Below are 22,065 nucleotides of genomic sequence, written 5' to 3'. Positions count from 1 at the left end.
ATAAACTGTTCCTCAAAGTAGCTTCTTCTCCCACGGTATAGCACAGCACAAGGAGGTAATTTAGCAGTCTGATGTCCTTAGCCAGACATGTTTTGACCGATGCACAATCTTCATCAGTGGCATTAACTGTGATGAATCACACTCCTTGTATTCCCATATGGTTGTTTAAAAATTCAGCATGTAATCTACTTCAAAACAGCTCTGTTGCTGTGCATATCCTCTCTCCAAGGTTTTGTGTAGTCACAGGAAGTGTGGTTGTTTGGGTGGGCTGTTTCTACTGCACTCAGGCATCTGCTGTTGGACCAATTTGGCCATTTTTGAGGTAGCCCTCTAGAGCTGCAGGCAAAACAAAAACAACCCTCATCTTTTTAGAAATATGAAAAGTTCTAAATACACTCTCAGACAACAGCTATTCATTCATTCCAAAATTATCTCACCTTTCTTCATAGATTCAGAGCAATTTACAGCATATTTTACCATCCATTGCAACAGCAGAGGTACAGGAGCTCATAAAAACAAAGCACTTTGTGACCCCTTAGAGACTCGTGCATTGTAGCCTGGGCTTTCAAAGGCAAGGACCTACTCCAAGAGCTACACCAGCCAATTAAGTAGGCCAGGGGTTCCAAATTTCAGGCCCCCAGAGTTGCTGAACTACTACACCATCATAATTTCCAGCCACAATGTCCAAAAGTCATTGTGGCTGGAGATTATGCGAATAGTTACTGCTGTAACGAGCAAATACCTAATAAATGGAACATGGACCCAATTAGATCAGGAGTCTCAAACATAAAACACAGGTTTGAAAAACTAAGTAGGAACAAGCAAGCTCATCCTCATTAATTAATTAATAATAATTATTATTATTATTATTATTATTATTATTATTATTATTATTAATTTGATTTCTATACCGCCCTTCCAAAAATGGCTCAGGGTGGTTTACACAGAGAAATAATAAATAAACAGGATGGATCCCTGTCCTCAAAGGGCTCACAATCTAAAAAGAAACATAAGATAGACACCAGCAACAGTCACTGGAGGTACTGTGCTGGAGTGGATATGGCCAGTTACTCTCCCCCTGCTAAATAAATCGGCTTTCTTTATCTCTATTTAATCAAATCAGTGATTGACATCCTGACTAACAAAGTGTGTGGGTGCTCCCATCATCAACACCAGCCCCTACACTGGTCTGCTGTGCTTCCAAAATGCGGGTCCTCTTCTTGTGCAAGTGTACAAATTATTTTTGGAGCTTGCCTGTGCTTCCAGAGCACTTTGCTAGATTGGAAACACATTGCTTGATCCTCAACAACATGTTTCTTGTCTACACATCATTAGTCAGGACATCAGCAAGTAGCTTTAAACACTGGGGATGGGGTCATGTAACCTTATATCTAATTTTAGGGAGGTCACAGTATCACAATGTTTGTTAACCCCTGCTTTACCTGACTATACTTGTCCAGCTTTTCCTTGAAAACTGACAAGGAAGAAGATTCCAAACTCTTGACTTGGGGAAAGCTTTTAGGCTCCATTAAAGGTAAAGTGTTCCATCAATTTCGATTCCTGGCGCCCACAGAGCCCTGTGATTGTCTTTGATAGAATACAGGAGGGGTTTACCATTGCCTCCGCCCGTACAGTATGAGATGATGCCTTTCAGCCTCTTCCTATAGCGCTGCTGCCCAATATAGTACCAGCGGGGTTTCGAACCGACAATCTTCTGCTTGTTACTCAAGCATTTCCCCGCTGCACCACTTAAGGTGACTTTAACCTCCATTATCAAACTTTTATTTCAAATCAGAAAAGGTATTTGACTTGCTTGTTGGCTTCAATGCTCAAAACCTTTGCTCATCCTTGAACCTTCTACAGATGACATGGCATGTTTTTGTACTTTATTGACATGGTTTTCTTCTTCTTTTCCTAGCCATGAGAGTGCCAGGGGCTACTATAGGACCTCTGCATATTTTTTGGCCAAAGTGTTTGCCGATCTTCTTCCCAATCGTATCCTGCCTGTGCTGCTGTTCTCTTCCATTTCATATTTCATGATGGGTGAGTATCTGATCTATGGCTTAAACTATTAACAGGTGGTAGTGGTGATTATGATTGTGGTCATGGTAATGGTAATTATGACGTGTGACGTGTTCCAATACTTCCAGTTCCAATACTTTAAAAAAAAAACTAATCCAGGATTTTTAAAAGTAAAAAACCTACCCAAACCTCCATGAATATCTAGGACAGGCTTAGTGCTTACCTTTGTATGCAAGCAATTCCTCTCAATGCAATCTGTCCAGCCCCACCACCTCTTTTTTTGGTGGGGGAGGTAGATTGAGCAGCAACAACTCACTACACAGGTATGCACACACAGTTAATAAAACCATTTTGTGCATGGTATGGGTGGTGGAAGCAAAAGTAAAGGGCCAAGATTCACTCCTGCAGCCATATGTGAACTGGGCCTGTTAAATTACTTGGAACTGTACAAATTTCTGCAGTGAGAAACTTGCATTATTTTGCTTAGAGCAAGAGGAATACAATAAAGCAAGGAGGTGCAGAGCAGAATTAGTCATTACAGGCAACACAAAGATGAAAGAAATCCATGTTTCTTTCTTCCCTCTTCCTGGAGACAAATAAGACATAATCTGACACCCTGCTGTGCATTTCCCCACCCTTGCTCTTGAAGATTAACTGGCAGGCAAAAACACAGCGAGATAGTCTCACATGACACTTTATTATACTATAGGGATAGGCTGGTTGGTTTCTCTCTTACACGGTCAACTTACAAAAACTCAGATGTATTTTAAATCTCATAAAAGGGACATATGAATCTGGTTTACATGATCCTGATGATGCCCTCTTTCTTAGCAGCACAGAAATGTCTTGCACGAATAGATCAAAGACCACCTAACCTAGCATTTACCAAATACATGCTTAGCAAGTATTGCACCAAGGTTCTAGGTAGGCTTCATGATTTATTTTCATGAATCCCTAGGCAAACTGCCTTCCAGGAGCCAACAGACGTGCTCCGCTGCCACCACCACCACATGAAGGCTATGGACCCAGGCTGGTCTTGGGGATCAGCAGTGGGCCCTTGGCAGCTGCCCAATGTTGCTGACCCCCGGCTGCCAACCCTGGTCTTAGTTCATTCATGGCAATGTTTTTGTATTCCCAAGAGGGTCAACTCTCCTAGCAGTCACCCATGTATATATTTGCCCAAAATAGCAATTGACCAGGGTGATCTACCCACTTTCCTTAAAGACTGTGGAGGAAGCATGCTGTGCAAGGAGACTAGCCAAACAGAAGCTGAATGAGAGAACTTCAGTGGGTGCAGGGACAGAAGTGTCCCATAGCAGCACTGCATGAGCTAGAACTTTCGTGGATGTCATGCAACTTTTCTTTCTTCCTGCCCATCCCCAGGTCTCAAATACAATGCAGAGTCTTTCTTCCTGCACGTTTTGTCTCTTAGCCTGACCAACCTAGCAGCAGTGAGCATGGCTTTCCTGGTCAGCGCGAGTGTCAACACTTTTGCTGTGGCCAACATCTTGATTGCCCTCCCTTATGTCTTCATGATGGTAAGCTGGTGGGTTTTTGCACCATGCAAGAACAGCACTCATTTTGAATACGTGCCCTACTACATAGAGCATGGTCTCTGAGTTTTAAGCTTGGTGTACTTCTCTGCAATGTACTTCGATATGACAGCAGAAAACCAAACCCTAAAGTGCTGATGGTGCAAAATAAAGTACAAGCTGAAACTCAGGAAGTACCAATACTTGTTCCTCTGACTCCTACCCACTTTTGCAACTAAAGGCCAAAACAGATGTTATGCATAAATGATGGAACAAACCCTCAGTGGCCCTTCCCTCCCCCACCTCCCTGGTTTCTTGCTCAGAAAAAGCAAGCTTTAGGAAGGGGTGATCTGATGTGAACCAGAGAAGCATCAGGTGAAGAAAGCGTTAAGCACCCCTTCTTCACCCTCCCACGGTCTATTCATGTGAGGGCCAACAAACTTAAAGATGAATCTTGACAAGCCAGAGGTGTTACTGGGTGGCTCATCTGTGCCAAGTGTAGCTGTTTGTCCTGTTTTGGATTTAGTTATACTGCTCCTGAAAGATCCACTCCACAGTAATGGGTGCAGGGTGCTTTTAGATCCAGCCATTTCATCAGAGGCTCAAGTGGCCTCAGTGGCACAAAATGCCTTTTACCAACTTCAGGTTGTATGCCAACTGCAACCTTTCCTGGAGAAAAATAGCCTCACTACAGTTATCCATGCTCTGTTAACATCCCAGTTGAATTACTGCAATGCATAATGCATGGGACTGACCTTGAAGATAGTTTGGAGCCTGCAGTTAGGTGGTGGTTGAGATACTTACTGGGGCCAGACATGTGGAGCAGGGCTCCCAGTCCACTTCTGGGTCCAGTTCAAGGTTCTGGTCTTGACCCTTACCACCCTATGTGACTTAGGACCAGGGTGCCTCAAGGACTGCCACCTTTCATACCAACATGCCCAGGTGTCAAGCCTGGCCTCTGAGGTTCTGCTCCAGGTACTTATCCCATCTGAAGTGCAACAGATGGAGGCCTGTGAAAAGGCCGTTTTTGTCACGGGATGCCTTCCCCAAAGCGGTATGCCTGGCATGCAGCCTGTCATCATTTTGCTGCTTGGTAAAATCCCATTTGCCCAGGCTTCTAATGTACTGCGTTTCATTGGCTCCTCCTCAAGGTTACTGAACCTGCTTTTAATAAGACCTGTTTGTATTGTATTTTTAAAAACATTTGATATGGTTTTAGTTTGATATTTATTTTTTAAATACATGTATATACCACTTTCCCCCCAAGGAGCCCAGAGCAGTGTACATGGTTATGCTCATCCCCACAACAACACTGTGAGGTAATTAGGATGATAGATAAGTGACTGGCTCCTGGGGATTTGAACTCAGCTCTCCCTGGTCCTTGTTCAACACTCTAACCACTACACTATGCTGGCTCCTTTGGTGTTTTTATGATAATGGCTAGCTGCTCTGAGAAGCTTTGCTTGAAGGACAGAGTAACAATTCTGTAATAAAGAAATACACTTCAGATTCCTCTGCTCCCTCGAAGCTGTTTTTCATGAGAAACCAAAAGAGCCATGCCATTATACATATGTTTGTACATACCATGAAGTTTGGCTGCAAACACCGTGCAAGACCTCTTTCTTCCTCATCTTTTTCCATCAAAAAAAGTACAAGGCCGCTCATATTAAGAGAGAGCTGAATATTCAAATGATCTTAGATGCAGCAATGGAAGTGCAGTGTAAGTAGAAATACACAAATGCATTAAGGAAAGCCTTTAGAAAAGGCTAACTCACTAAAGCAGCCAGTGTTCTGACAACAGTGTCATAAATACTTTGAACTGATACCAATGAAATTTGTTTTTTTTTCTCCCAACTCTTTTTAAAGATGCATACCTACTACATTCTCTCCTTACAGTTTGGGGGACTGAAAGTGGCCAGACATTTCAGTTGTGCTGCTCAGGAAAAGAATTAACCTCAAAGGGTGGTGCTATGAGCCTCTGTAGGACTAAAGTCTTTTGTGTGACTTTTAACTCTTTTTTTGGTTTTGCCTTACTATCTCCTGCAGGTCTTTGGTGGGTTTCTTGTAAACTTGAATTCTATGTTGACATGGCTCTCCTGGATCAAATGGATCAGTATCTATCGATATGGCATGAACGTGAGTCATGGTTCTTTAGGGGCAGAGAGAGAGAGCTTTCAAAAAGCTCAAAGAAAATGAAACTTTACCTGTGGACATAAAACCCCTTTTTACCACATAGAATTCCCTGCTTTAGCATTCATGAGCTCTTGTTCACCTAAGAGCCATAGAAGCAAAGGGTCCTATACTGTTCTGCATTGCTTTAAAAAAAGTCACCACCTCATGGGCCAAAGACATGAAGGATTTTATGCTCAGTGGCTTACATACTGCACATTTGTCCTGTGTGTGTGTGCTGTGAGCACCGCAGAAACTGCTGCATGCCCATAACACAGCTCTTCCACAGATGCAGGAAACTGTTCAAACTCCAAATAATGGTCACTCATCACGCAACTGTATTCATGCAATTCCAAGGATTTGTGCAAGTGTGGACATTGTGTAATCTGCAGTGCCCAAAACGCCTGTGGGATGCTACACAGTATGTAAGCCAGTAACATCAGGAAATCGGTAGTCCTTATTTTTTAATTGAAGTGACATTCTCTCCTCCCACCTCACCTTGTTAGGGCTACAATTCACTAGTCATTAAGTATGGACAGCACAGTGCACTATTGCCCGCTGCAAAACCATCCAGCAAGAACAATTACTATACTAGGCTGATCATCATCAACTGGTTAAGCAATTAGTGAGTTAGTGCTTTTTGTTTGGATCCCAAGTATAAATGGCTCTAGGTGGACACAGGTTATTCAAAATGTTCCTGCCCAGAGTTTTAAACACTCTTCTTTCCAGATGAGCTTTAATATGGTAGGAACAGCAGAGCTCCGATTCTTGATTCTCGGTGTTTCCTGACTTTGATAGGCTCTCTCTAAGGGCTAAGCACACAAATCCTTCCTGCATTCATATTCCCTCTGAAAACACGGGTTTAGAAATCCATGTTTGCTGAAATAACATAGTTCCAACTTCCACCCTCCATCTATCATTCCCTTTTTGGGTTGCAAAAAGGAAGGGTAAAACCCAATGGGAGGGGCCTGTTCCTTGTGCGGAAAAGCATGTCACGATCTAGGAAACTTTGAGACCGTCAGAAATCAAATATTTCCTCTGTCTTTGTGGCAATAGATTTTCACATAATTTGAGTTTGGAAATAACATGTTTTCATTTCAGGCTCTAACCATCAACGAACTTACAGGCAGAGTCTTCTCCTTGAATTCTACCAGGTAAAGAAATTTCCACTAATAACCTCACACAAAGACCACATGGCTGAGAACAAGAAATCGTGGCTGACATATCAGACAAGGGAACGCAAGTGGCTGGAGCCCCTGCGCATGTGTGAGCACCACTGATAGGGCTGCACTGCAGGACAGCAGCAGCACTCCATCGTAAAGCTCCATGACTGCCGTTGTACAACACAGTGCCCATTATTTCCAGTAGGCTTCGCGTTGCACAACTGCATCCAAAGAGCTTAGCAACCACACATGTTTACCCTGCAGCAGAGCCCCATTGTGTGGCTTACACACTGCGCTGCCACTACCATTCCCTTGCACAGTAGAAGCAGTGTGCCAAAATTGATATCAGACATCTGTCTGTGTTTGAGTGGGAAGAATTCAGTCTTCTCAATAAAAACAGTGATACCTAAAGAGTTGCCTCGATTTCACTGTTTTGTGCAGCCAGATGCTGCCTTGGGTAAGGCACTGCAGTCCTGCAATTCAGCATTATGGACACATAAAACTGCACTGGATGTCAGCCACCGATTCTTGTATCATAGTCTGTTGAGGTTGTATATGTGGTCCCCAGATGTATGTTTCTGCTTACCAGGTTGGCTTATGAGGAAACGTGTGTGCACACTTCTAGTACTTTCTTATCACTGTGCTATGAACATTCATAGGTCCTGGCAGTTTATAGAATTGTTGGTTTGATTTTTAAAACATTTTTAAAAGTTAGACATATTTACTTCTACATTCCTAGGGAGGTCCTCTCAGTATGCAGACCCACTACCTTATTTTTGGGTGGCCCCATTTTTCTTCCAATCAGATAGGTTCAGGAAGGCCCAAGTTTGCTATTAGAGAAGAAGAATGTAATTTCTATGCAGTGGGTTGCCTGCTTCAGAAGGAATAATTATGCTGGGGAAGTATAAACTGCCTGACCTCAAACAGAATTAGTGGTAGTCAAAATGCCACTGGTGCAACTAGAGAACAACTAATTCCCCCTTTAACACAGACTTGGTTAAAGGGAATACTGTTGTTGGAGATGAGGGAACTACTGATATAGGATCAATCCCAGGAAGAAAAGATGGGCCCTCCTTGTTTGGAAAACAGAAGAAAACTGACCACTTTCCAGCTCTCTTTCCCATAGCCCCTTTCTCTCCCCTTTTGGACACCACCTACTTTCCTATTATTTTAGATATTTTATCCTCAGTACATACAAGTAAAATATTATATTGAGAATACTGGGGCAGGGTTTGCCTAGTCAGGTACTCAGCCATAGAAGAGATGAGCAGGAATTACATATCTAAAATGCTGAAGCAGTGCTCTGTTATATAACTTTCTTCATCCTAAAATACGTAAAATACAAGCTGGTTTTTTTGGTAAAATGCTCTATTGTGCTTCCTTTCTTGCAGTATCCATGGAGAGCTATACATGGAGCAGCAAGAGATTGACTATAGTACCTGGGGCTTCTGGGAGAATGAGCTGGCCCTCCTCTGTTTGACATGTATATTCCTCTTTTTAGCCTACATCCAACTCCTAAGAGTAAACCGTTGGAAATAGAGCAGAAGTTGGAGTCCTTCCATTTACTTTCTTCTCCAATTGGTGATGACCTGTCAAATTAACATGTTACTAACACGGAAAAACAAATGGGTAGGGAAACAAAAGGTTCAACCCTCCTCCTACTAATGTGAAAAGCGAAAGACCAGGACTGCATCCAATATTTACACAAGGGTTTGGATTTTTTAAACAGTAATAAAATACAAGAGATGTCTTGCTTCTTTTACAATCAATGTCTTGGTGCTATCAGTTAATTCTTCTCGTATATGATTAAAAACATGCAGTTTAGACCTTCAGGTAAAATCATTTAGCAAGTGGAGACCTGAGAATTCATGGCAGTTTGTTTACAAAACCAGTCTGTAACTATTCATATACATAACCTGATGATTAATCATTCACTGCTCTTCCCAGGAACAGCTTACAATCCTTTTTAGCCTCACGTCTTTTGTACTATCAGTAGGGGTGTGCGATTCAAGTTACCCTCAAATTGATTCGGGTTGAATCAGGAGTGATTTGCAAATTCAACCCTGAATCAAATTGCCCTCAAAACAGAGGGCCCAATTTGGGGTTGAGGAGAAATCAATTTGGGTGATTCGAATGCCATTTTGAGGCCCGTTTTCCTGGGGAAATGGGCCTCAAAATGGCACCTCCCCGCCCCACCCAGGGAAAGCTGGTCTAACAATTGGGATTGGCAGGTAGACAAACCCTCCTTAGTGCATTAGCCTGCTTCAGAGGACTGGTCTACCTGGATAGATGTGCTAAGTCCAGAGCAGAAGCCTGGTCTACCCATTGATTCCAATGGGTAGACCAGATCTCCCCAGAAAAATGGCAGTTGAATCACTCGAGTCAACTCAAGTGATTTGAAGTTGATTTGTTGAGGCAGCCAGCCAAGCTGGCTGTTCTCGATGAATCAGTTCAAGGTATTTGTGATTGTATCAGAGCTTGAATTGAATAGCAAAAATTGATTTGTGCACACCTCTAACTAGGGATGTGCACGGAACCAGTTCAGAGGCCCTTTATGGGCCTCCGAACCGGTTCAAACGACTGGTGGTTCCACTGGTTCAAAGGCAGAGGGGTTGACTTTAAGGGGGGGGCGGGTGCACTTACCCCTCCCTCCACCGGCGCTCCATTAGCAAAGGGGTGGCAGCATACCTCCCTGACACCCCATCCCTTGACAGACTCTACATCACCAAAAGTACCCGATGGACCTGCACATCTTATCACAATGACGCGTAGTTATCACAAAGATGCACTTATCACAAAATTGTCTTCATTGTCAATGTAAAAGCAGGCTGTGAGTAAGTTACGCATTTTTCTCTTGGAAAGCTATTCTAGATGTTGGGTGTCACAAATAAAAAGGCACTCCCCTTTATACCCACTGACTGTACATCTGACAGCAGTGGGGCCTGAAGGTGGGTCCCTGCCATGGAATTGAGTTAATACTGAGGGAGGTGATTCTTGAGATATCGAGATCCCAGGACATCTTCAAAAAATAAAAACCACCACTCTTGTGAATGGTGCCTGGATGCAAGTTGGTAACCAGTGAAGCTGGAAGATGATCAGGGTAATATGTGAAAGAATGGCTCCAATCAAAACTCTGATAGTCATATTCTGAACCAATTGATGCTTCTGGATTATCTTCAAGTGCAGCCTCATGCTGAGCATATAACAGTAATCGGTGATGAAAAATCAGAGAAAGTGGCGAGGAGGAGAACTGTTTTTATTTTTGGCACATTCAATCTTAAAATTCATGTCCAAACAATTTTTTAGCAGTTCATAGTAAAAAGATGCAGTAAAAAAAATATTTTTTTTAACAAAAATCATAAAATTTATTTTTTGTGTAAACAATTCAGTTTTTCATTGGCATATGTGCACACATCAGAATTCCAAATCAGTGGGCAAAAGGAAAAATGCTCTCCAGTACATAATGAATAATGAATCAGGAATATCAAATAAAAGTATAATACAAATATCTATACAATAATAAACTGCATTCTTAAACAACGTTGGCCTCAAATCAGTCATTACTTAACTTGCATCAAATAGGGGCTTGTATCAGAAAGGCAAAAAAAGGCACACACAGTCAAGGCCTCCACAGTGTATTAAGGCCACCACCGTGTTTTGCGTAAGAAGTAGCATACAAATATGATTGCCCAGTATTGAAAATAACATCTTTAAAATATAAAAAAGACACTTCATCAGTTCAGAATCAATATGAAGACACAATTTGAAAAACATAGAGTATTACTTTCATACTAGAATTCAACAATATTTACATTTGAACACTTTCCCAAAATAATTTTAGTATAAACTACAATTTCTATGAAGAAATCTGCCTAGTGGCAAGGCCAAAGCCTTGGAAATAATTAAACAAACAGGCAAGACCTGCATAAAACTAAAGTTAACCCCTGCCCCCCCCCAAAAGGCCAGAACTCTCCAGTCAATAAAACACAGCAGCTGACATCTTGAATAACGATGTATACATGCAGTGGTGGGGGAAGATGCGCACTGCTAGCAGCCCGCTTCCAAACCAAGGATGCTTGCATGGGTGAGGAGGTGGTTTTCACCAATCCTCCCTCTCCCAAAAGCATGTCTCTGAGAATCACACAACCCTCAGGGACCTAACTGCAGGTTGCACAGGAGCACTTCCAGGTGGAAGGAGGATCAGCAAAAATCACCCTCCTCCACCCACACAAGCATTTGCACTTCAGAAACAGGACCACTCGTGGTGCACTGGGGCGGGGGTTGCTGCGTGTGCACAGCATTAGTGACAATGTTAGCCAGCAAAAGGCATCCTCCTTTGTCAAAATCAGGGAACTGTTAAGGTCAAGTCAACCAAACAACCATTTTGAGATGGCAAAGTCATCACAAGGTCATTTCAAATGTGAAAAAGTGGCCTTGTGTTTGCACTTCCTGCATGGTAACTTGCTACAAAAATTAGCTGGAAAGAATATTAGCTAGAAAAATAGCTAGAAAGAATGGTTAGTGGCACCATTACATAGGTAAGCTATACGGCCTTTGTACACAAAGTTAATTTGTCTACAATAATAATTGTATTAGGCTACATCACAGATTTTCTCCTGGTTTAGCTGTATAGCGTTATAGTAAAACTGGCTTTATTTTTAGATGCCACAAGAGATTTAACATATTTCAGGATAAGAACCAGAGATACTCCTAAAAGAATGCTCAGCACTGAATTGCTGGCTGACATTCAGACTAATGTTTCACTAGTGCAACCAACAAAGGTGTGTTCTTGCATCATTGCAAGAAGGTCATGCCGCCGCACAAATGCTCAAAGTCCCGCAACGTCTTGCATCGCAACAAGGATCGTGCTTTGCATCATTCCCTCAGCATGGACTGGGGAAGACATTTCACAGCAGGAGGCACGCCTCAGGTTGCATACCCTCTTGTGCCAGCACACCACCAGTCTGGAATGCAAGCTCCCAGCTGAGCGGAATGAACTAGCACATCCTTGCACTAATGCAGCCACTGTGTACTAGTGAAACATGTCCACCGGGCTGGAAAGAAGCAGGAGGTTTAATTTCCAAATATAATTCTTTACAAATCACATTATGCTCGACGACTTTCAAAGCACCACACATGGGGATGTTAATCATTTGTCTGACTTGCTCAGAGGACAACCTAGTGTTACTCAGGATAACACATACAGCATCCAGCTCCTTCAAATTCAATGTCAGACTTCTGCCGGCTTCCACCAAGTAGTGTTTCATTCAATTTGTGCTCATTAATGATGTCCTCTACTCGGGTGATGTAAAGCAACGATAACAACACTCCAAGGAACTGGAAAGTAAAGTGGCAGCCGCAACAAGTAAGTAGAATTGCTGGACATCACTCTACACTAACATTTGGGGCATTACAGCATTTTTATGGCTACTGTTCATTTGGGAGTGAGGGCCAATTTTCAATTTTATATTTTGTATTTGAGTACTCATCCCTTTTGCCAAGCATGGAGGACCCAAGCATGTAGAATTTGCCTCTTAACATTCTCAGAAAGGGCATCTGTGGGGGAACTGGGTCCTGCTTCTGAATATGGTGAATTTTGTACATGCACATTGTTCACACCTTATAAGAGGCAATACATATTTTGTACGTTGGTATCCACATCCAAGTACAAATGTAACATAAGAAGTAGCCCTCTAACAAATGCCACTTTGAGGCAAGAGGAATGTCATATTTAGAGAAACAAAATATGTATTTTTATAAGCGTAAAATTGGTAACAATCAAATCAAGTGGATGGATGCTTGAATAAGATACCCACCCCTGTAAGTGTAGCAGTTCTGCTCCTCCAACTCCCAAAGGCCTGTAACATCCCACACAGCAGACTGGGAGATCAAGGCATGAGCTTAGGTGACCAAAGTCCAAATGCTGAGGAAATGCACAGAAGTGTGTACAATAGGGTAGATACTTCCTACTGAGACAATGCACACGGAACACAGGAAATTCCCCAGGCAGTCACAGGAGTCATTAATACAAAAGATGGCCAATAGCCAAACCTTGCTTGTGAAGCAAGTTTATCTTTTGTAAAACTGTTGCCCATAGTCTCACTCAAAGTGTTTTTAAAAGCTGTGAGAGATCTTCCCCTCAGACATGTTACACTTCTTAATGTTACATCTCTCTGCATGTTTACGTAATGTCCCAGCTTTGCCCAGAAATGTGTTCCATGTGTCTTGCTGCTAAGCAGTTGCAAATGAATTATTGAAACAGACCATTTCTAAAAGGATCAGGCTGTGTTGCAAAATTCATTTGTGAACATGTGAAATATTTAAGTATGCCATCCTGAATCCCTTCTGTGGTAGGTTAGGAAAACAAGATGACAGGAAGGACTAGACTGGTGCCATCCAGTCAGAGCTGCACCTCTCTGCTCACAAATCAAGTGTTCTTTAAAGAAAAAAGACAATGACCAAGGCAACACCCTAAATAACCCCTTTGACAAACATCAGTTAATCTTACCTGTGGCAGCAATATGCCAAGTAAAATGCCAGCCATGATGGCATAATTGTCCAGAAACCAAATGATTACTGCATTTGTGCATCCTCTGATATATATAATGTGTCGAACACTCAGGTGCTGTAGAAAGTACAAACAAAGGTTTCATGTAAGGGCCTGATTGACTGCAGTCCACTGAGACAACAAAAGTCCACTGTTAAATGGTGAAAGCTCCACTAAATTTTATACAGAGAGTTTACCACCAGATCACAACAGATCTTGCAAAATTACTCCTACAGAACATCTCCTATACAAGCTTTTCCATGCAAAGAGATCATTGAAAAAGCTTTGCTCCAAGGTTCATCTTTGTTAAAGTTCAGTTTAATGACAACGATTAACAGGTCATTTCTGTAGAGCTACCCCCAAGGACTGCCACACACACAATCCAGCTTTGCTTTTACTTTCAGAAGATGAGTGAAACCCTTGTTCCAATGGACCTTCAGGGGACAAGGCCTTGTGGGTGTATGCCATTCTGCAGGCTTTCAGGTTTTTTCTGTCTGGCAGATCAAAAAATAAACCTTGTTGTGCTGACTATTTGTTTTTGTGTTTTATTTAATTGGATGTTAAATCTAGCTATTGCTAACTGTCCTGAGGAATTCATGGAAACTTGTTGGGTGTAATACACACACACACACACACACACACACACACACACACTTCAAATAGATGTTCTAGTTCAGTTTGCATGTTTGTTTTGTTTCGTTAGATCCAACCCCAACATTAAACTACAAAAGGAAAAAGAGCAATCACATACAATTCATTCCTAGTAATACCAAATGAGACCCAAAATATTATCCTGCCTTGAAGGGTGGTTTACAAAATAGCACACATTAAAACAGAATTAAAACACTGAAACAATTTCAAATATAAATCAATGTTAAAATTTATTTTGGTCCACAGTTATGTCAGTTACTCACTGAAGAGATATTATAATAAACAGATATCGCAAGAAACACTGTTCCACAAGCCTGCTGCTTGAAAGGAAGACTAGGGGTGTTTACTCGCAAGCAATTCACATCAAGTCACTCTAGCCACGAGTCTGAAGCCGCAGGCTACCAGACTGGGTGGCGAGAAGAACATGTGCAGCCTTACAAGTCATCCCGCTTGCTGATCTTTGCACTTGTGAACAGCAAAGCCATTAAAAATAAAAATAAAAAACAGCACAGGAATGTCATAAGCTGTGGAGTGATCATTTGCCCCTTTTGTCCTAGACAGAAACACTACATGGAGTGTTGGCACAGATGCAGCCCAGGGCTCAAGGCTGCAAGATGTAAAGCCACACAGCCTCAAACCAATCTTTTAACTCAAAGCTAAAGAAATGTGGTGTTGTTTTTTTTAAAAAATGCATCCTACCTCTTCATTAATGGTTTTATATCCACACATGGTATTGATCACCGCTGTCTGGGGAGAGGAAAAACACATATGTTTCAAAATACGAGTACCTGAATAGATTTATACAGGGTCTGACATCCCGAACTGTGCTCCTTAGGAGGCTCTCTGGGAAGCACCAAGAGCCCTCACACAACCCCCTCTGTCCACCTACATGCACACTGCTGCATCAGAGGGTTAATGCTTCTGAGTGCTGCTCACACAGATTGGAAACACAGCATTGAGGGTCAGCAGAGCCTCCTAACACAGGCCCCGGGGTAGTCAGGATGTTAGCCACTATGTTTACCAAACTAGGAATACAGAAAACTGTAGTGTAATGAGTCTGTGCACAAGGCTTACTATTTGGTTTTTATGTATTGCAAATATAAAGACACTGCCCTTACACATGAACAGTACTTTTCCATGACCACAGAGTTAGTGATTAATTGCCGCTCACATCTACATTTTTCCAGTGCAAAAGCCAAGCTGATTTTGGAAACATTTATCAAACGGGAAAGATTTATTCCTCTTGATTCATTTCGAAGACTGCTGGTGTGGCATCTTCCAGACAAATTAATGTAACAAGACAGCACTGAACAATTTCAAGTACTCTTCTATGATATATGCATAACTCGGTGTTCTTTTATAAGTTAAAGAAAGTCAAAACCATTTTTACTTCATTGGTTTTATGGTAATAGATCTGCAGACTTTCCTCACAGATAACAACAACAAATGATAAAAATTATAAAATATGTATGGTTAAGATAGGTTGCTTACCTGTAACTTATGATCTGGAGGTGATCCGTTGTCAGTAATGAGAAATGGGTTACTGCACCTGTGCAAGGGCCTCAAGGATGGATTCACTAGCTCCTCACTGGCACCCCTCCCTGCTGTGCATGTGCCCCATGTGTTGCTTTTTCCAGCAGATGGGCACCACTTTGTCTCAGTTTCTTGGAGACCCGTCTGATGACAGTGTACCCACTCAATGAGGGATTCATTGATCAAGTAGATAAGTCAGTCGTGTGATGAAAATGCTGCAGCAGGGAGTTACAGCTGGTTCTCATGACTGACAACGGATCACCGTCAGATCATAAGTTACAGGTAAGCAACTTGTCTACCTGGAAGTGATCCGTTGCCTTCATGAGAAATGGGTGACTAGCTAGCTTTTGTTCCTGGAGGAGGGTGCAGCCATTTCACCCACTATAGTAGAACCCACTTGAGTACTACTCTCTCGAAGCTGGCCTCTGCAGTCAAACGTAAGTCCAGCATAGTGCTTGATGAAAGGCAGGTGCGAAGACCAGGCAGACGCAGCACAGATGTCACGGAGGCCAGATAAGTGTGCAACAGAAGCTGCATACGCTCTAGTGGAGTGTGCTTGATGAGTTTGGGAAGTTGCTGATTCTGTAACTTGTATGTTAAGAAAATGAGCTCTACCAACCAATGGGAAAGCCTCTGCCTGGAGACAGAGAGACCCTTATTTTTGCCCTTAAATAAGACGAAGAGCATCTTAGTATGTCTAATATCTGCTGTACATTCCAGGTAGTAGAGGAGACAGCAGCGGACATCGAAAGAGTGCAAAGCCTTGTCTAGGCAAGACTCAGGATTTTGAAAAAAGGAGGGAAGGACGATATTTTGAAAGAGGAAGAATAGTCAAGGTCACAGTCCGAATTAACACTAGAAAATCTTTCCGAAGTAACACTTTCTTTTCTAATTCTGAGGAGCACCAAACCAGAGGTCTGAATGCATCAGCAGTCAAAAAGCAACTGAGACAAAATGGCACCTGGCTGCCGGAAAAAGCAACTCATGAGGCACGTGTATGGCAGGGAGGGCACCAGTGAGAAGCTAGTTAATCCATCCGTGATGTCCCTGCGCAGGTACAGTAATCCATTTCTCATGACAGTGGATCACTTCCAGATCCTGAATATATTGTCCTGTCTTTCACAAACTCTCAATGGAATGTGCTTCTTTCATTAATATGACATGTTACGGGACTGTTTCATCAAGCTGATATGAATTTATTGCAATATTATAAATTTGGAAGCCTTTTGAAAGCTTTGCTACATTGATTATTGGCAACTAGTCATGTAAATGTCCTACAGCAGATATATATTTAATTACGACCCATGGTCAGCTTACAAATCAGCTAGAAATGGTAGAATAAAAGGAATCCTACAAGATGTTGCTAGAAAGTAATAAAACATCAATCACATACAGTACCAATCAAAGATTTAACTAGCAATTGCTAACAATAAAATATAAATATAAACTAAAAATTCAGGAAAAACATACGCATGAAATAAAAAAACTGATGTAACCACATAGCATTAGAACAAAACTTTGCCACCTTATATGTAATAGATGGAGATTGATCTGCCAGAAGATAAGCATAATAAATGTTTTCTTCCACAAATGGCCTTGAAGAAAAGAAATTCAGCTCTTCATTTGCCTCAAAAAATATCCACGGTAGAAAAAAAATCCACTGCTCAAATATTTGAAGAAAATGGACACAAAAACTACAAAAGAGTGCCACCTTAAACTTCAATGCATTTATTGCAGCATAAATGTTCATGGACTAGAGTTCACTTCATCAGATGCATGAGTATCATTCTCAGTTGGCAAGTGTAGGTGTATACATATGTGCAGAGCCTGTGCACAACACTGAGGGGGGCCCTAAAAGGAGGTGAAGCTATGGGAAGCCCCAGTGACATTATGGAAGCTGTGAGAGGAATACTGGGAAATATAGTCCTCCTCAGCACTTTCCACGTAGAGCTCTATGAAGAAAGCACTGGAAGGGACTATATTTCCCAGCATTGTTTGAATGCCTTCCATGTCACAGGGGTTTCCCGCAGTTTCACTTCCTTTTAAGGACCCTCCCTAGTACTGTGCGCGTATGGCTCTGCACAGAGGTAAGCAGGGGAAGCAACTGCTTTTGTACAGGACCAGGGGCAAGGTGATTTGATTTGGCTTCCACACTTCAAAGCAAAATATTTGCACAGGCTCACCAAACATATACATGTACACACACACACACCCCAAGAGTACACATCATGCATCTGATGAAAAGAACTCTTGTCCATGAAAATTTATGCAAAAATAATTCATTTATTTGTTTGTTGCATTTTTATACCACCAAACTATAAAATCTCATGGCGGTTTGAAACAAAAGAAACAGTTACAAACAATTAGGATGGATAAAACCAATTAAAACAATTGAAAACAAAAACAATTTTAGTCTTTATGGACCCACAAAGGTGGTTGTTTTTTCTGCAAGAAATGGAAATACTCTTCAGGAAACATTAGTTTATAATACAAACATGTCTAGAAAATGTATATAGCCTCCACTGTCCCTACCTTTTTTCTGAATGATTTTTTTGTGAGTGCACGCGTGCACATTAGATGCCCATTGTTTTCTGTCTGTTACACACAGTCTATGAATGCACAGATCACATCAAGCAAGGTGATGTGAGTACCAGTTGCAGCGGAGCAACAGCAGGAGAGAGGGCAGGGCATACTCTCAACTCCTGCCTGTAGGCTTCCAGCGGCATCTGGTGGGCCACTGTGTGAAACAGGATGCTAGACTAGATGGGCTTCCTTGGGCCTGATCCAGCAGGGATGTTCTTATGTAGGGTGATCTGTACACTGAATTTTGCTTCCAAGCACAGATCTCCCCCTTGCTGGAGACCACTTTAGCTTGCCAAACCGGCATACTTGCACAGGAAAACTATTCATTTTGTGAAATGGGAGGAAAAACCAACAACAGAATTCCAAATCAATCCAGATCAATAGATTATCTTTACCTTATTTGTGACACAACAAGTGTACGGAACTCCACAGGCTAGTGGTCCTGGGGCAGAACAGTCATGGTATGGATTTTTTGACCAGTCTTTAAAATCTTCTCCTCCACAACACTTAAACTTTAAGAATAAACAGTTATTATTACATAAAAGAACATTCTTATTACTGCAAAATATAAGAATTATTGGGCAACATCCAGATTAAAGCCATGCTATAGTACAACAGCTTTTTCCAATCACACAAGGAGGAGTGTCTGATTGTCAGCAATCCGCCCCTTCCCTCTGCAGCTGCTTGTGCATCCCAAAAGCATTTCCCCGAGGATCAGGTGAGGAAACCTTCAGATACACATTTCTGGGAGGCACAGTAGCTGCAAAGTGAAGAGGAATTGCAGAAAATTGTGCACACAATCTCATGCAACAGAAACACGGCTGCATCAAGTGCAGCATTAGTCTGTATTTCAGCTATTGTTTTAAAAACCTCATTATTGGTAGGGGGGGGGAGGAAGCTAGTCATCACTATCCCGTTTTCACAACCTACTTTCTCATTTTCCAAAAACACATATATACATAAATTAATACACAAATGTAAGCCACTTAATACACAAATGTAAGTGTGAAAAAGAAGGAATAGGAAACCATCACATCATTATTCAACAGAAAGCATGCACACACCCCATATTGGGAACAGGGAATAGAAGTTCAACAGAAGAAAGGTTTGCTGTTTATTTCAAACATGCTGCTACATGCTGCTACCGCCCTGAGCCATTTTTGGAAGGACGGTATAGAAATTGAATTATTAATTAATTATTATTATTATTATTATTTATTACTAAACACTGCATGTTCAACTAAAGGCTGCTGCTGAAGGAAGGGGGAAAGTGCAGGTGTAGAGGTGCAAGTGTGTGTTCCATCTGAGTGACAGAGTGTGGGCACTCGTTTGTAAAGGAGTGCCTACCTGCCTCGATAAGTAGAAGAAAGTGCATGTTATAGATGGAATCACACTCCCCCTGAAAGAGCCAGTTCACAGCTTGAAGACTCTCCTTCATCTGGTACTTTCCTTCTATCTCCAGATGGCCAAGAAATGCCTTTAACTAGCTTCCGCTGGTTTTCCAGCAACAGCCTTTCCTGGTGAAAGATGACCTGGCCTCCGTTATCTGTGCTCTAGTCACCTCTAGGCTGGGCTGTTGGAAGTTAAAGGACCTTGCGCTGTCTCTTTGCCTCAGACAGTGGAGGACAGACTAGTAAGTCAGAGGGCTAGAGAGTCAAGACATTGGTCATCCCTTCTCCACTGCTCTGATGCTATCCCTTTGAAATGTAGATTGCTACTCTTAGGGAATTCAACTTCCTCCCTCTCTCTCTTCCTACCTGCCCCTCTACCTTGCAACATGGCAAGCCTCTCTCCCTGCACCATATGTGCAGAGAGGATGCAGAATCCATCTGCATCCAGCTAGATAGATAGATTAGAGATCCTAACTCCTCACTTTCCTATCTAGAATTGAGTTCCTTAATAAATGCCTTTTATATTGATTTGAAACTATGAATTGGCTCCAAGTTACTTTACTCTCAGCACACACGCATGCCTAACTAAATCCGCTGTGTTGTGCCTCTGTGCACTCTGCTATAATGAGAAAGGGATTCTCTCACCACAGAGAATTTCCAACAGCTGCTACCTTTAAAGATGGTCTGGAAACTTTAATTGGTCCAAAATATGGCTACTGTCTAGGGACAAAAGATTGGAACATACCATTCTAAACCTGTGCCATCTTCACCGGCTGCCATCCCCAGCACAATGTCTCTCCACTGGGGTCTATCTTATGTTTCTTTTTAAGATTGTGAGCGACAGGGTGCCATGTCATTTTATTTATTTATGTGTCAACCACTTTGGGAACTGTTGTTGAAAAGTGGTATATGAATATTCATCATATTCACATTCATCTGAAAGCCTAATTTTAAGTGCTGGTATTAGCCTTCAGAGCCCTATATAGCTTAGGACCAGGGTGCTTCTGGAACCACCTGCTCCCACATGAGCCTACCTGGCTCGTTTAACTTGAGATCAGTTTTGAGGCCCAGTTCGCAGACCCACCTTTGTCAGATACCAGATGGACACAAGACAGGGGACTACATCTTCCACAACACTAAGAAGGTAGAAGAAGGGCTCTGCCCCCACAGAGCAGCTAGATCCTACCTGCACTGAAGCCTTGCTTCACAGCCCAGAGCAAGCAGAGGGGGAAGCTAATTGCACTTCTCTCCCCTCCCTCCAAAAGCCCTTTTAGGTTCCAAGAATATATCCCAAAGGGCTGCACGACCCTCAGAGGCATATTTCTGCAAGCAATAAGCTTTTGGAGGGAAGGGAAGGAAGTGAAAATAGCTTTCCCCTCTGCCTTCACTGGGCTGTAGAGCAAAGCTTCAGTGCAGGTAGGATACTTCTTCCACCCTCTTAACGCTGCAGGAAATGTGGGCCAGGATCTTTTGGGTGATGGCATCAATGTCATCCCCATGGAGATCCACCTGGCCCTTTCTCTTGTTATTTTGGGACATCCGTTGAAGACTTTTTACTTTCAACAAGTTTTTAAAGCAATAGTGTAATTTTTTAAAGCTGTGATTTGCTTTTGAGATTGTAATTTATTTTGCTCAGATTTTTATTATGGCTGTCCCCATTTTATTTTTGCTTTGTTTTATCTTGTGTGGTCTTGTACCAGAAAAGTGAGAAGGGAAAGATTTCTTCATTACTATAAATCTATATGTGATCTAACAGCTAATGGGATGAACTATGTAACCATTTTTTAGCCTACTTTCCAGTAGGCTTATGAGATCACCCAGCATTCTGTGTGTGTGTGTCTGTGGGTCCCCCCATCAACTTTGCAAGGCCTGGGCCAATATGAACCAAATCGGGTACAGTTGTAGGGGACACATAGAGACACCTCAACAGCATAGTTTGTGATTATATCATCCACCCCAATCCAAGATGGTGAACGCATAAACGTTTGAGGCACAAGTGGGCTAACTTGTGAACCACTTAACCAATATGAACCAAATTTGCTACAACTGTAGGGACACATAGGGATGCCCAAATGCAGTGCTGTGTGATGATGTCATCCACTCCAATTCAAGATGGCAGTCACGGGAACATCTGAGGCCCAAGCGGGATAATTTGTGGACTGTCTAACTGATTTAAACCAAATTGCATAACACTGCAGTGAGTGACACACAGGGACACCTCAACAGCATAGTTTGTGATGATGCCACCCACCCCAATCCAAGATGGGGGACGCATACACTTTGGAGGCACAAGTGGGCTAAGCTGTGAACCGCTTAACTGATTTAAACCAAATTTGCTACAGCTGTAAGGACACATAGCGACACCTCAATGGCAAAGATTTTGATTATGTCATCCAACCCAAGTCAAGATGATGGACACATAAACCTTTGAGGTGCAAGTACCCTAACGTGGACAGTCTAACTGATTTGAACCA

At 42.1% G+C, this 22,065-nt stretch overlaps 2 protein-coding genes across 10 annotated transcripts in view; one reads left to right on the top strand and one right to left on the bottom strand.

The window, feature by feature from the left end:
• LOC128350070 (broad substrate specificity ATP-binding cassette transporter ABCG2-like) overlaps positions 1-8,651 on the top strand; it is a 55,854-nt gene extending 47,203 nt beyond the window's left edge. For 8 of the 9 annotated variants that reach the window (XM_053307689.1, XM_053307688.1, XM_053307686.1 and 5 more), the window contains 5 exons: positions 1,919-2,043; positions 3,406-3,560; positions 5,601-5,690; positions 6,825-6,877; positions 8,278-8,651. In XM_053307689.1, coding sequence (XP_053163664.1) covers positions 1,919-2,043; positions 3,406-3,560; positions 5,601-5,690; positions 6,825-6,877; positions 8,278-8,425 — 571 coding nt within the window. In that variant the 3' untranslated portion in view covers positions 8,426-8,651. The remainder of the gene's footprint in view (positions 1-1,918; positions 2,044-3,405; positions 3,561-5,600; positions 5,691-6,824; positions 6,878-8,277) is intronic. The other variant, XM_053307693.1, reaches the window with a different exon arrangement.
• A 1,474-nt stretch (positions 8,652-10,125) lies between these two features.
• Positions 10,126-22,065, bottom strand: part of TSPAN15 (tetraspanin 15) — a 30,859-nt gene continuing 18,919 nt past the window's right edge. Inside the window, exons 5-8 of the mRNA XM_053307695.1 lie at positions 18,596-18,712; positions 14,784-14,831; positions 13,395-13,511; positions 10,126-12,223 (exon numbers count right to left, since the gene is read on the bottom strand). Coding sequence (XP_053163670.1) covers positions 12,071-12,223; positions 13,395-13,511; positions 14,784-14,831; positions 18,596-18,712 — 435 coding nt within the window. The 3' untranslated portion in view covers positions 10,126-12,070. The remainder of the gene's footprint in view (positions 12,224-13,394; positions 13,512-14,783; positions 14,832-18,595; positions 18,713-22,065) is intronic.

Source organism: Hemicordylus capensis, chromosome 3 (genome assembly GCF_027244095.1).
Source record: "Hemicordylus capensis ecotype Gifberg chromosome 3, rHemCap1.1.pri, whole genome shotgun sequence".
Classification (NCBI taxonomy): domain Eukaryota; kingdom Metazoa; phylum Chordata; class Lepidosauria; order Squamata; family Cordylidae; genus Hemicordylus; species Hemicordylus capensis.
The sequence above is the reverse complement of the archived record's forward strand: the minus strand, read 5'-3'. Positions and strand labels throughout refer to the sequence as shown.